This window comes from Danio rerio, chromosome 25 (assembly GCF_049306965.1).
Source record: "Danio rerio strain Tuebingen ecotype United States chromosome 25, GRCz12tu, whole genome shotgun sequence".
NCBI classification, from domain to species: domain Eukaryota; kingdom Metazoa; phylum Chordata; class Actinopteri; order Cypriniformes; family Danionidae; genus Danio; species Danio rerio.
The window spans coordinates 38,880,001-38,895,447 of NC_133200.1; the positions used below are offsets into that span (position 1 = coordinate 38,880,001).

At 38.9% G+C, this 15,447-nt stretch overlaps 3 protein-coding genes across 10 annotated transcripts in view; all 3 read right to left on the minus strand.

Moving 5' to 3' along the window:
• Positions 1 to 15,447, minus strand: part of mphosph6 (M-phase phosphoprotein 6) — a 365,175-nt gene that overhangs the window by 340,916 nt on the left and 8,812 nt on the right. The window lies entirely within an intron of this gene.
• The window catches only part of dus2 (dihydrouridine synthase 2), a 255,375-nt gene that overhangs the window by 108,274 nt on the left and 131,654 nt on the right, over positions 1 to 15,447 (minus strand). The gene's annotated exons all lie outside the window — the stretch shown is intronic.
• LOC110438397 (uncharacterized) overlaps positions 1 to 15,447 on the minus strand; it is a 140,074-nt gene that overhangs the window by 60,497 nt on the left and 64,130 nt on the right. For all 8 annotated transcript variants that reach the window (XR_012400545.1, XM_073943421.1, XM_073943422.1 and 5 more), the window contains one exon: positions 1,607 to 1,768. Coding sequence is in view for 7 of the 8 variants with exons in the window: in XM_073943421.1 (XP_073799522.1) it covers positions 1,607 to 1,768 (162 nt within the window). In the remaining variant the exon portion in view is untranslated. The remainder of the gene's footprint in view (positions 1 to 1,606; positions 1,769 to 15,447) is intronic.

Below are 15,447 nucleotides of genomic sequence, written 5' to 3' on the forward strand. Positions count from 1 at the left end.
TGTTTGAGTGATGGTGAGTGTGTCTGTGTGTTTGCAACTGATGTGACTGTGCTCCTCCTCATCGCAGCTCTGCTCTTGAACCTCAATTAATATGTTAATGTTGCTGTGCCAGCTTTTTAATTAGTGTAAGATGAATAGCGCTGCGTTTCAGGAGCTGATTATCTCTCTCAGATGCTTTGGGGTGTCGTTTTGTTGTTTCGTGACGCTCTGCGTTGTGGAATTAAAGCATTTAATTTCCTGAATATTTCTCCAACAAGTCTTCTCCTGTAGAAACTTCTGACTGCTGTCAAATATTATTTATCATCTGGGATATTGTTTTAATTGTTGGTTTGTTGGTTTGAGGGAAAAAAAAACTATATTTATTTAATCCTGATGGCTATAATTATTTACATTTTAGCTTAAGTTAAAATAGACAAATACAAAAAATAATTTCCAGAGTTCTTCTTTAGGGTTACAGTGTCATGTCTTTCTTTTCCTGCCCAGGTGATCTCATACAGCCTCTATAATATTTAGGTCTGGACACTGTGGAGGCCATTCCATGACTGTTTCATCAGCTACTTTTTTTCTAAATACAATTGCAATTAGCGGATCATTATCATGCTGAAAATAATTGATTGATCAACACTCGTGACTTATGACTATGGTGAAGGGTCACATATATCCATTATACCAACAGTAAAACAACAGGTTTAATGTTGACCTAAAACGTTTACTGGTACTGCATGTAACGAAAAAAAAAACTGATTGATTGGTTGGTTGATTGATTATTTACTGATTGATTGGTTGGTTGATTGATTATTTACTGATTGATTGATTAGATGACAGATTGGTTGATTTGTTGGTTGACAGATTGATTGGTTAATTGATTGATGAGTTCAAAGTTGATTGATAAGCTTAAAGTTGATTGATTAGGTGACAGATTGACTGGTTGGGTGGTTGATTGATTGGTTGCGTGACAGATTGGTTGGTAGATTGATTAATTGAATGAGTGACAGATTGATTGGTTGTTGGTTGATTGATTGATTGATTAGGTGACAGGCTGGTTGGTTAATTGATTGATTAGGTAACATATTGATTGACTGACTGGTGGGTTGACAGATTGATTGGATAATTGATTGATACACTGGTTGATTGATTAGGTGACAGATTGGTTGATTGATAGATAGCTAGATTGATTGGGTGACAGATTGATTGGTTGATTGGGTGACAGATTGATTGGTCTATTGGGTGACAGATTGATTGGTTGGTTGATAGATTGATTGGTTGGCGCCATCAGCTGTTTTAGTTTATGTCAGCTTGTGTTTTTGACTGATTGGCTCCATCTTGTGTCTGAATAATGTGCAGGTTAGTGTATACTCCATCAGCTGTTTTTGTTTTGGTCAGCTTTGTGTTTTTGATCGTTTGGCGCCATCTTGTGTCTGAATAATGGGTCGATTAGTGTATAATTTGCGGCAAGTAGTTCTGTAATAAGCCTCAAAGTCCATCCAGGTGGTTGTTTTTGCAGGCTGCCGATACACCTGTCTGGCTTGAATCTGCAATAACCTGCTGGATCAACTTTATCCCTGATTTAAGATTATGAGGATCAGTATAGCAGCACAGCACTAACCTTGCATGAGACGTTGGTTTCGCTGATCAGAGAAAGTGTGTCACTCTTTAAGGACAGCAGGTCACTGCCGCTGAGCTCAGTGCCATCACTGGGACTCGCTGTAACAGTGCAGTCAGTGTGGGAAACGGAGAAAAACACATCTTCCACCCGATCTGACGACACCTGAAACACACACACACACACACACACACACACACACATTCAAATTATAACTACAAATCAATGCCTGCTTCTGCTTAAATGAACATTTAGCATTTCAAGATGTATCAAAAATATTCGTTAAAGTCTTATATTATATCTTATATAGTAAAATATTTACTATGGGATGTTTTTATGATGTAATTTACACTTTTGCCTGTTAAATTAACATTAGCTTCATTTAATCTTAATACAGCATGAAGCAGTTCTGAAAGACTGAATGTTTGATTGATGAATTGAATGATTGATGGATGGATTGATTGACGGATGGATGGATTGATAGGTTGACTGATAAATTTATTGATTTGGTTGGTTGATTGACAGATTGACTGATTGAATGACTGGTTGATTGGTTGGTTGGTAGAGTGAAATATTTATTGGTTGGTTTGTTGATTGAGTGGATTGATTAACTGATTTACAAATGTATTGATTGACAGAAGAAAGGATAGATGGATCGGTTAAATGATTGATTGATTTGGTTGGGTGACAGTTGATTGGTTGGTTGATTGACGGATGGAATAATTGGTTGGTTGACTGGTTGATTGGATGATAGATAGATTGATTGGTCGATTGACATATGGATTGATTGGTTGGTTGATTGGATGATAGATGAATTGATTAACTTGTTAGTTGATTGACTGGCTGATTGGATGATTGGTTGAAGATTATTTTCCTAATGAACTTTAATTTGCAATACATTTACTTTAATTGTTTTGAACATGTGGGCCATATATTAAAAATATTCTCTGAAAAGTGTTCCTTGCCTTTAAACACAAAAGCCACAAATATAGTTTTCCTAAAACGTTTGAAAATTAACACTGAGGGAATAAAAAAAATACAGAAAATTAATTTGTAATAAATTTTATTGATTTGTTTGGCTGTTTGACATTGATTGGTTGGTTGATTGACTGGTCGATTGACGGATGAAATTATTGGTTGGCTAATTGACTGATTGATTGGATGATAGATGGATTGATTGATTGATTGATTGATTGATTTGATTGACTGACTGGTTAATTGGATGATAGATGGATAAATTGGTTAATTTATTGATTGGTTGATTGACAGATGGATTGATTGGTAGGCTAATATAAGGATTGATTGGTTGGTTGATGATTATTTCCCTAATAAACTTAGAATTAATTTGTACTACATTTTAATTCTCTTGAATGTGTGTCATATATTAACAATGTTCCCAGAAAATTGCTCCTTAGAAACCTTGCCTTTAAACACAAAAGCCACAAATATAGTTTTCCTAAAAGTTTTGAAAATGAACAAATCAAATGAATAAAAAAGTACAGAAAATTCATTTGTAATACATTTTTACAATAGTATTTTGTAAAAAACATTATGATTCATTAATACATTTAAGTATATATAAATATATATTTTAATCTATATTCCATAAATTAATTAACAATTATACTAGTAATACATAATTAGCACTATTTGTATTATTACTTACAATAGTCATGTAAACCTAAACGTCAATTAATAAATGTGAACTAATATAATTAAAAAAATGTGTCTATTATCAAATAGACATTTGTATCATTTGACATCAGAGATTAATATATAAACTAGATATTAAAGTTTGAGGACAAACTTTATGGTGGCTTGAAAAGCCGAATCTGAAAGTTTGAAGTGGTTGAATTAGCATGTTACTAGCATGATTCTAGCATGAATTAGCATGCTACTAGGATAATTCTAGCATGAATTAGCATGTTAGTAGCATGATTCTTACATGAATTAGCATGTTGTTAGCATGATTCTAGCATGAATTAGCATGTTACTAGCATGATTCTAGCATGAATTAGCATGTTGTTAGCATAAATCTAGCATAAATTAGCATGTTACTAGCATGATTCTAGCATGAATTAGCATGTTGTTAGCATGATTCTAGCATGAATTAGCATTTTACTAGGTGGTTGCTAGGGTGTTTTAAGTGGTTGCTAGGTGGTTGCTAAGGTGGTGCAAGGCAGTTGCTAAGGTGGTCTGACTAGTTGCTAGGTGGTTGCTAGGGTGTTGCTAGACGGTTGCTAGGGTGTTTTGAGTGGTTGCTAAGTGGTTGCTAAGGTGGTGCTAGGCAGTTGCTAAGGTGTTCTGACTAGTTGCTAAGTGGTTACTAAGGTGTTGCAAGGTGGTCGCTAGGGTATTCTGAGTGGTTGCTAGGTGGTTGCTAAGGTGTTGCTAGGCGGTTGCTAGGGTGTTCTGAGTGGTTGCTAAGGTGTTGCTAGATGGTTGCTAAGGTGTCCTAAGTGGTTGCTAGGTGGTTGCTAGGGTATTCTGAGTGGTTGCTAAGGCGTTGCTAGGTGGTTGCTAGGGTGTCCTGAGTGGTTGCTAGGTGGTTGCTAAGGTGTTGCTAGGTGGTTGCTAGGGTGTCCTGAGTGGTTGCTAAGGTGTTGCTAGGCGGTTGCTAGGGTGTTCTGAGTGGTTGCTAGGTGGTTGCTAAGGTGTTGCTAGGTGGTTGCTAAGGTGTCCTGAGTGGTTGCTAGGTGGTTGCTAAGGTGTTGCTAGGTGGTTGCTAAGGTGTTGCTAGGCGGTTGCTAGGGTGTCCTAAGTGGTTGCTAGGTGGTTGCTAAGGTGTTGCTAGGCGGTTGCTAGGGTGTCCTAAGTGGTTGCTAGGTAGTTGCTAAGGTGTTGCTAGGCGGTTGCTAGGGTGTTCTGAGTGGTTGCTAGGTGGTTGCTAAGGTGTTGCTAGGTGGTTGCTAAGGTGTCCTAAGTGGTTGCTAGATGGTTGCTAGGGTGTTCTGAGTGGTTACTAAGGCGTTGCTAGGTGGTTGCTAGGGTGTCTTGAGTGGTTGCTAGGTGGTTGCTAAGGTGTTGCTAGGTGGTTGCTAGGGTGTCCTGAGTGGTTGCTAGGTGGTTGCTAAGGCGTTGCTAGGCAGTTGCTAGGGTGTTCTGAGTGGTTGCTAGGTGGTTGCTAAGGTGTTGCTAGGCGGTTGCTAAGGTGTCCCAAGTGGTTGCTAGGTGGTTGCTAAGGTGTTGCTAGGTGGTTGCTAAGGTATTCTGAGTGGTTGCTAAGGCGTTGCTAGGCGGTTGCTAGGGTGTCCTGAGTGGTCGCTAGGCCCTTACTAAGGCATTACTAGGCCGTTGCTAGGTGGTTGCTAGGCGGTTGCTAGGGTAATTTGGGTGGTTGCTAGGCAGTTGCTAGGGTACCCTGGTTGGTTACTAGGCAAGCCTCACATACATGATTGATAAAACATTTATACTTAGTAAGCATTTCTAGCAAGTTACAGTACTGGGCTAGTCAATATTAGCATGTAGCTAGTCACTGCTAGCATGTGTAGCATATAGGAAGTTCCGTTTGCTAGCATGAGTCAAACGAGCCAATCTCCAAGTCTCTACGATGTTCTGATGCTGAGATATAGCTGTTGATGAATGGTTGCTAGGGTACTCTGTTTTGTTGCTATGGGCGAGGTTACAGAGTGAACTTGAATGTGGTTGGTTGTCTTAGTCGAATGAACCAACCCCCATGTCTCTATGACACTGCTATGCAAAGATATGCATCTTGGCCTATTTTAATGGAAGTCTATGGAATCAATTTGGGGGCGGGGCTTGTGAGCTTCATTATCATATTGAGATGCTCATTGGTTGTCTGAGTCAGATGAGCCATCCCCCAAGTCAATAGGACACTGCTATGCAAAGATATGCATGTAGGCCAGTTATTAACATGAGTCTAGTTTGAATTAGCATGTTACTAGCATGATTCTAGTACAAATTAGCATGTCATTAGCATGTTTCCAGTATGAGTTAGCATGTCATTAGCATGATTAGCATATGAGTAGCATGTTGCTAGTATGATTGGCATGTCATTAGCATGTTAGAATTATAAGCATTTTATAGCACAGCTAATTACATTCTATAGGACAGTTGCTAGGGTGCAGTATGTGGTAGTTAGGGGTGTGGCTAGAAAGTTAAAAGGCCATCAGTGATTGGCTGCTGGCTAGACTGAGTTAAATGAGCTCAGCCATTAGTCTGTGTGACAGTCTGATGCAGAGTTATGAGCTCACAAAGTTTGATCCCATGTTAAGTCAATGAGAGTCTTTCGAATGGAAGTCTACGGGACAGTTGCTAGGGTGCCATAAGTGGTTGCTAGGGAGTGGCTAGTAAGTCTAAAGGTCATCAGTGATTGGCTGCTGACTAGACTGAGTTGAATGGGGCCTGACTCTAGTCTGTAGGACAGTCTGATGCAGAGTTATGAGCTCACAAAGGTTGACCCAATGTTAAGTCAATGGCAGTCTTTTACAATGGAAGTCTATGGGACAGTTGCTAGGGTGCCAAAAGTGGTTGCTAGGGAGTGGCTAGTAAGTTTAAAGGTCATCAGTTATTGGCTGCTGGCTAGACTGAGTTAAATGAGCCCAGTTAGAAGTCTGTAGGACAGTCTGATGCAGAGTTATAAGGTCACAAAGTTTGACCCAATGTTAAGTCAATGGGAATTTTGGGAATTTTCCGGGTCGTTTTTCGGAAAACCGAAAGTCGGATCAGTCGGAAAAGATATAGCAACCCGAGTCAGACCAGTTTGAAGGTTTGACGAAAGTTTGAAGTATGAAGCTTGAAAAGTTTAGGAGGAGATACACTTTAAAATTAGTCTCAGAAGAATAAGAAGAAGAAGAAGAAGAAGAAGAAGAACTAGATTCTTAAAGTTTGAGAACAAACTTTGAGGCTGGCTTGTGAAAGCCTGACGGTAATAGTTTATTTAGTTTAAACAGTTTTAAAAAGTATGAAAAGATAGATAGATAGATAGATAGATAGATAGATAGATAGATAGATAGATAGATAGATAGATTAGCATGTTATTAGCATGATTTTAACGTGAAATAGCATGTTGTTAGCATGATTTTAGCATGAATTAGCATGTTACTAGCATGATTTTTAGCATTAATTAGCATGTTGTTAGCATGATTTTAGTATGAATTAGCATGTTACTAGCATGATTCTAGCATGAATTAGCATGTTGTTAGCATGATTCTAGCATGAATTAGCATGTTGTTAGCACAATTCTAGCATGAATTAGCATGTTACTAGCATGATTCTAGCATGAATTAGCATGTTACTAGCATGATTCTAGCATGAATTAGCATGTTGTTAGCATGCTTCTAGCATGAATAAGCATTTTACTAGCATGATTCTAGCATGATTTAGCATGTTACTAGCATGATTCTAGCATGAATTAGCATGTTACTAGCATGATTCTAGCATGAATTAGCATGTTGTTAGCATGATTCTAACAAGAATTAGCATGTTACTAGCATGATTCTAGCATGAATTAGCATGTCGTTAGCATGATTCTAGCATGAATTAGCATGTTACTAGCATGACTCTAGCATGAATTAGCATGTTGTTAGCATGATTCTAACAAGAATTAGCATGCTACTAGCATGATTCTAGCATGAATTAGCATGTTGTTAGCATGATTCTAGCATGAATTAGCATGTTACTAGCATGATTCTAGCATGAATTAGTTTGTTGTTAGCATGATTCTAACATGAATTAGCATGTTACTAGCATGATTCTAGCATGAATTAGCATGTTTTTAGCATGATTCTAGCATGTATTAGCATGTGCCTAGCATGATTCTAGCATGAATTAGCATGTTGTTAGCATGATTTTAGTATGAATTAGCATGTGACTAGCATGATTCTAGCATGAATTAGCATGTTGTTAGCATGATTCTAGTATGAATTAGCATGTGGCTAGCATGATTCTAGCATGAATTAGCATGTAACTAGCATGATGGATAGATAGATAGATAGATAGATAGATAGATAGATAGATAGATAGATAGATAGATAGATAGAGGTAGATAGATAGATAGATAGATAGATAGATAGATAGATAGATAGATAGATAGATAGATAGATAGATAGATAGATAGATAGATAGATAGATAGATAGATAGAGGTAGGTAGGTAGATAGATAGATAGATAGAGGTAGATAGATAGATAGATAGATAGATAGATAGATAGATAGATAGATAGATAGATAGATAGATAGATAGATAGAGGTAGGTAGATAGATAGATAGATAGATAGATAGATAGATAGATAGATAGATAGATAGAGATAGATAGATAGATAGATAGATAGATAGATAGATAGATAGATAGATAGATAGATAGATAGATAGATAGATAGATAGATAGATAGATAGATAGATAGATAGATAGATGGAGTGCGAGCATGAGTCAAACAAGCCAACCCCCGCCTCTCTACGATGTTCTGATGCTGAGATATAGCTGCTGTTATATCGTTGCTAGGTTAGTCTGTTTTGTTGCTATGGAGTTGATTGACAGCTTAGACTGATGATGTATCAAAGCTTCTTGCCAGTATGAACAGTTAAACACAACCCCCATGTCTCTATCACACTGCAGCATGACAATATCAGTCTGAACCTCTTTAATTGCAGTCTATGGGACAGTTGCTAGGGTGCAGTATCTGGTTGTTAGGGTGTGGCTAGAAAGTTAAAAGGCCATCGGTGATTGGCTGCTGGCTAGACTGAGTTAAATGAGCCTAGCCATTAGTCTGTAGGACAGTCTGATGCAGAGTTATGAGCTCACAAAGTTTGATCCCATGTAAAGTCAATGAGAGTCTTTTGCAATGGAAGTCTATGGGACGGTTTCTAGGGTCCAAAAGTGGTTGCTAGGGCGTGGCCAGAAAGTTTAAAGGTGATCAGTCATTGGCAGTTTGATAGTCTGAGTTAAATGAGCCCAGTTAGAAGTCTGTGTGACATTCTGATGCGGAGTTATGAGGTCACAAAGTTTGATCCAATGTTACGTCTATGGGATTTTTCCGACGGTCCCGGGACGTTTTTCGGGAAACCGAAAGTCGGATCAGTCGGAAAGGATATAGCAACTCGAGTCAGAATAGTTCGGAGGTCTGACCCAAGTTTGATGGTCATAGCTTGAATGGCCTAGGAGGAGATAGAGTTTAATTTTTAGTCTCAGAAGAAGAATAATATAGAAAAATAATAATAAGTTTAATAGGATAACAGTAGTCTGGCTTGCTACACAAGCCAGCCTAATAATAATAAGTTTACGTGAGATAACAGTATGTTGGCTTTTCAAGCCACCATAATAAGGCAAAAAACAGTGATTCGCCAACACATGAATCACACCTCAGTGATTAATTTCAATGCAACATCAAGTTTTTTTAATCACCATCACAGCTCTTAAAACTCCTGTATGTGAAGCCGTTTATCATATAAAACAATTCTTCTGTGAGTGACATCCGTTTGTGCTGCGGATGAGAATGAAAAGACTTGTTGCAAGCAATTAAAGCCCAACAAAAAGACAGAGGAAACAGTTTAATATCTCATAGAGCCTATAATTACGCGCTGAGAGTCCCACAGGAGCTCATTACCGAAATGCTCTCATCACACAAAGCGTTTATAAAAACAGCCTCCTCCAGTGCTGAAACACACACACACACACACACACACACACACACACACACACACACACACACACACACACACACACACACACACACACACACACACACACACACACACAATAAAACACACACATCAGTCAGTTTAGCGCAGGTCATTACAGCTGCTATATGACATGAGTTTACAGCTAAAAACCAGCTAATAATCACAGCGAACGTAAATCAAAAACACACAAAACAGACTGATGATGCACAGAGACGTCACATCTGAAAACACACATTTGTGGGATGTTTTTAGATTTACACTTTTGCCTGCTGAAGTAACATTAGCTTCATGTAATCTCAATACTGCATGAAGCTGTTCTGAAAGACTGATGGATTGACGGATTGAATGACTGATAGATTGATGAATTGATTGGTTGGTTAATTGACAGATGGACTTACGAACACATGAATTTATGGGTTGGTTGATTGGTTGGCCAATTGATGGATGGATTGATTGACGGATGTATTGATTGACAAGAACTGCCGGACAGAATGATTAATGGATGGATGGACTGATTGACTGTTTGATTGATCACTGATTTGGTTGGGTGACAGACTGATTAGTTGGTTGATTGGCGAATGGATTGATTGGTTGGTTAATTGACAGATGGATTGAATGGAAGATTGATTGGTTCGTTGATTGGGTGACAGACTGATTGGTTGGTAGGGAGGCAAATTGGTTGGTTTATTATCAGATGGATTGATTGGTTGGTTGGTTGATTGACGGATGGATTGGTTGGTTGATTAATTGATTGACAGATGGATTAATTAGTTGGTTGATTGATGCATGAACTGATTGGTTGGCTGATTGATTAGTTGGCAAACGGACTGATTGGTTGGCAGATGGACTGATTAGTTGGTTGATTAATTGGTTGGGTGACAAATTGATTAGTTGGTTGATGTATGGATTAACAAATGTATTGATTAAAGGAAGGACTGATTGATGGAAAGATTGATTGATTGATTGATTGATTGATTGATTGATTGATTGATTGATTGATTGATTGATTTGGGTGGGTGATAGATGAGACTGGTTGGTTTATTGACTGGTTGATTTATTAATTTGTTAGTTGATTGACAGATGGATTGATTGATGGATTGGTTGACTGATAGATGAATTGATTGGGTGACATTAATTGGTTGGTTGATAGACAGATGGATTGATTGGTTGGTTGACATATTAATTGAATGGTTAGTTGATTGACTGGTTGACAGACAGATTGATTGGTTGGTGGATTGATGGATGGATTGAAAAATAGATTGATTGATTGCTGGGTTAAATGCCTGGTTAATTGATTGACAGATTAATTGATTGACAGATGATGTGTGGATGTATGCATTATTAAAATTAATATGTAATTTAAAAAAAAAAATTGAATCATAAATCTATTTATAATATCTACCTTTATAAGTGTGTACACGTGTGTGTGAGAGAGCATGTGCGAGAGAGAGAGAAGGAAAGACAGTGTGTGTGTGTGTGTGTGTGTGTGTGTGTGTGTGTGTGTGTGTGTGACATTGTTTTTGAGTTACTGTATTATCTCTCCATCCATCCATCCATCTGATATTAATGTAGAAATATAAACTAGTAATAAACAATAAATAACAGAAATAAATAGCTAATTTGTTTTATCTTTGTCATGATGACAGTGCATATTTAACTAGTTGTTTTGCTATACTAGTATTCAGCTTAAATTGTCATTTAAAAAGGCTTAACTAGGTTAATTAGTGTAACTAGGCAACTAGTGGTTTGTTTCGTAGACAACCCAAAATAAATAATTCCTAAAGGGGCTAATAATATTGACCTTAACAACAATTAAAACTGCTTTTATTCCAGCCAAACTAAAAGCAGACTTTTTCCAGAAGAGAAAATAATCAACTGTATACATACTTATGCATACACACCATCCAAATCTTAAACCCCAGGAGGGGATAACTATCATAATTCAATGCATTAACAGTTTAATTTTAGGATCAAATAAGCAGTACATCTAGACAAAGTCTAAAACAAGAGAGTATTAAAAATCTCTGATTACAGGACAAAAGGCTAACACTTTCTTCTTGTCTCTAAAACATCCAAATGCGTGTTCATTCTCCTCAAACCGCACACTGTTGAGTTCAATTACAGCTAATGCTAGCAGAAAGCCTCGTCTTCATGGCTGTCCTGTAGAAACTCTGCGGACACGCGTTCGGTTTTGAGGCCTAATTAATTGCGTGCAAGTCTTCATGTAGCGGCGAGAGGGAAACTAAAGCTTCACTTTGCAGGTTTTGATCAGTATCACGGCACGGACGACAACCGGGGAACATTGTCAACGCGACTATCTGTGATGGTTTTCGCTTCTGAAGCCTTCGAGATCCAAGAGTCAACTGAAGCGCTCAAATGAGAGATAAACTCGGGCGGAGGGGGGAGATGTTGAATGTAAAATAACAAGAGAATGTGGTGTCAGCGGCGCGGCACACATCTGTGACAAATCAAAGAGAATAAACAACGCTGTGATTCCTGCACACCTTGACAGGCCGAGCCGAGAGCGCGTTTCTGACAGCCGACGACTCCGGGTGAGCCTCCGAGTTAGCAAACTCAACTTTTTGAAAAATGGCGACGCTAAATGTGCGCTGACATCGCAGCGGGAGTCTGGCACATTGGGAGCAGCTTCGCCTGAAAAAGTGAAAAACTACCACTCGCTTTTTTCACATCAGCGCTGAAAGGCTGTCATATTAGCACGTCCCGCTAGCAGACTAGCGCTAAATACCCTACAGAGACACTACAATCGCTAGCAAACCTTTAAAAGGGTAACATACACTACACTTTTACAGCACTGATTCTGTTCAAGCTAGCTGACGTTTATCGAAGAGGTAAAGTCGTTTTTTAGCTTTCTCTCTAGACATGTGCCAATATTTGATAAATTGTGATAATAACAATGTACAATATTGATATCGTGCATAACGTATATTGATATATAAACAATATTTAAACTTTTATAGTGCTCTTTAATCTTCAAATCCAGCGAGAGTTGCAGATTTAACTAAGTTACATCGACTAAAGCATTAAATACAATGCATTTTATTTAATTACTAATATTTTTAACAGTAATGTAAGCTACAGCGAGGGCGTTGACATGCCGTACTAGCAGACTAGTGCTAAATACCCTACAGAGACACACTACAAATCACTAGCAAACCTTTAAAAGGTTAACATACACTACACTTTTACAGCACTGATTCTGTTCAAGCTAGCTGACGTTTATCGAGGAGGTAATGTCGTGTTTTCGCTTTCTCTCTAGACATGTGCCAATATTCGATAAATTGTGATAATAATAATAATGTACAATATTGATATTGTGCATATCGTATAGTTAAACTTTTATAGTGCTCTTTAATCTTCAAATCCAGCGATAGTTTAGATTTAACCAAGTTACATCGACTAAAACATTAAATACAATGCATTTTATTTAATTACTATTATTTTTAACAGTAATGTAAGGTTCAGCGAGTGCGTTGACACACCCTGCTAGCAGACTAGCACTAAAAACTTAACAGAGACTAACTACAATCACTAGCAAACCTTTAAAAGGGTAACATGAGCAACACTTTTACAGCACTGATTCTGTTCATTAACGCCCCATTCACACGGGGCTTCAGCGTCAACGCTTGACTGACGGCGTGTCTTAAGTTGGGGCTGAATTGATCGTCATAGAAGCGTCAGCCAAGGAAATTCAGTCAGCAATAGGCCACTGTCTGAGCTGGTGTATTTGCATACAGCGATCTGATTGGCTGACGCTTCCGTCGGCGCTTGAAAAGATGAGCTAGTCCCAACTTCTGCAGCAAGCAACACTTCTGAAGTGGCGCCGATGGATCCACAATGCAGTTCGGCAACGCCTGACGTCACCCATTCAAAGTGAATGGGAAGCGTTGACGCTGACGCCCCGTGTGAATGGGGCGTTACAGAGTTAGCTGAGGTTTATCGACATGTGCCAATATTCGATAAATTGTGATAACAAACGTGCACAATATTGACATCGTGGACACTTCAAAATACCTTAAATAAATATATTTAAACTTTTATAGTGCTTTTTAATCTTCAAATCCAGCTCTACATGCAGGTTTAACTAGGTTAAAAAGGATAACACTCGCTACATTTTGACAGCACTGATTCTGTTCATTTACAGAGCTAGCTGAGGTTTATCGACATGTGCCAATAATCAATAAATTGTGATAATAAAAGTGCACAATACTGAAATCTTAGGTACTTTAAAATACCTTAAATAAATATTTATATGTGTTACTTAAACTTTTAGAGCACTTTTCAGGAATGTGTGCTTTTTTAAATAACAGCGTCAAATGCTTGGAGATTTTATTGGTTAATTAGCTTAATAGTTTGAACATTAACATTTCCACGTTACCAATTGCTCATAATAATTAATGCAATTTATTTTGGTTGAAAGATTCATTTACTCCGAACATGTATATAAAAATAAAGCAATACACCAAGTATTTTGGACATGCTGTATATACAGTGCATCAGGAAAGTATTGATAGCGCTTTACATTTTCCACATTTGTTTATGTCACAGCCTTATTCCAAAATGGATTAGATTCATTGATTTCCTCAACATTCTACACACAATCCCCCATAATGACAATGGGAAGAAAGAGTTATTAAAATTGTTGCACATTTATTAAAAATAAAAAGGCTGTAAAATCACGTGTACATCAGTTCACTTCAGCAGCTTCATTGGAGATCACCTGTGGTCAGTTCAGCTGATGGACATGATCTGAAAAGGCTACACCTGTCTATATAAGGGCCCAGGGTTGACAGTGCATGTTTAAAGCACAAACCAAGCATGAAGACAAAGGAATTGTCTGTAGACCTCTGAGACAGGATTGTCTGGAGGCACAAGGCTGGGGAAGCTTACAGAAACATTTCTGCTGCTCTGAAAGCTCCAATGAGCACAGCGGCCTCCATCATCCGTAAGTGGGAGATGTTTAACCACCAGGACTCTTCCTAGAGCTGGCCGGACATCTAAGCTGAGTGATCGGGGGAGAAGGGCCTTAGTCAGGGAGGTGATCAATAACCCGATGGTCACTCTGTCTGAGCTCCAGTGTTCATCTGTGAAGAGAGGAGAACCTTACAGAAGGACATCTGTGCAGCAATCCACCAATCAGGCATCTGTATGGTAGAGGGGCCAGACGGAAGACACTCCCCACCTGGAGTTTGCCATCTGAAGGACTCTCAGAGCATCAGAAACTAAACTCTCTGCTCTGATGAGACTCAAACTGAACTGTTTGGAGTGAACGCCAGGCGTTATGTTTGGAGAAAAGCAGGCAGCGCTCATCAGCAGGCTAACAGCATCCCTACAGTGAAGCATGGTGGTGTTGGCATCATGCTGTGGGGATGTGTTTCAGCAGCAGGAACTGGAAGACTAGTCAGGATAGAGGGAAAGATGAATGCAGCGATGTACAGAGACATCCTGAATGAAGACCTGCACAAGAGTGCTCTTGACCTCAGACTGAGGCGACGGTTCATCTTCCAGCAGAATAATGACCCAATGCACACCGCCAACATATTAATGGAGTGGCTTCACTACAACTCAGTGAATGTCTATGAGTGGCCCAGCCAGAGCCCAGACCTAAATCCCATTGAACATCTCAGGAGAGATCTGAAAATGGCTGTAAAATGACCGTCGCTTCCCATCCAACCTGATAGAGCTTGAGAGATGCTGCAAAGAGTAATGGGCAAAATTATCAAAGACAGGTGTGCAGAGCTTGTGGCGTCATATTCACAAAGGCTTAGGCTGTTAGTGTTGCTCTACAATACCACTTTGGAAACGCTAGCTGGAAGTAGGTCTTTATGTTCCTCTGTGTCGAATATCTTCGCTGCTGTTTGTTTTTCCTGAACGCTACCTTGAATGTACAAGTAGCTAAAACGCACTCATTTAGAGGCGGGAACCAGCCGACGTGCAACAACTTTAAACATAAGGTAAACACCAAACAAAACTTTCCATTTACACTTGTAAACACTCGCTCCATCCCTCTCGCAGCTCTCAGCACAGTCCACGCTCATTACAGCTACAAAGCTTTCCAATCACAGAGCTTGCGCTACACGTTGTTGCAACGTGTAGTTACATCTTTTGAGAGGTGAGCGTCTGCACCGGACGTAGAAGTATAAATCAGCCTTTAAAGAGCGACAAACGGCAAAACTGCAGTGTGTCT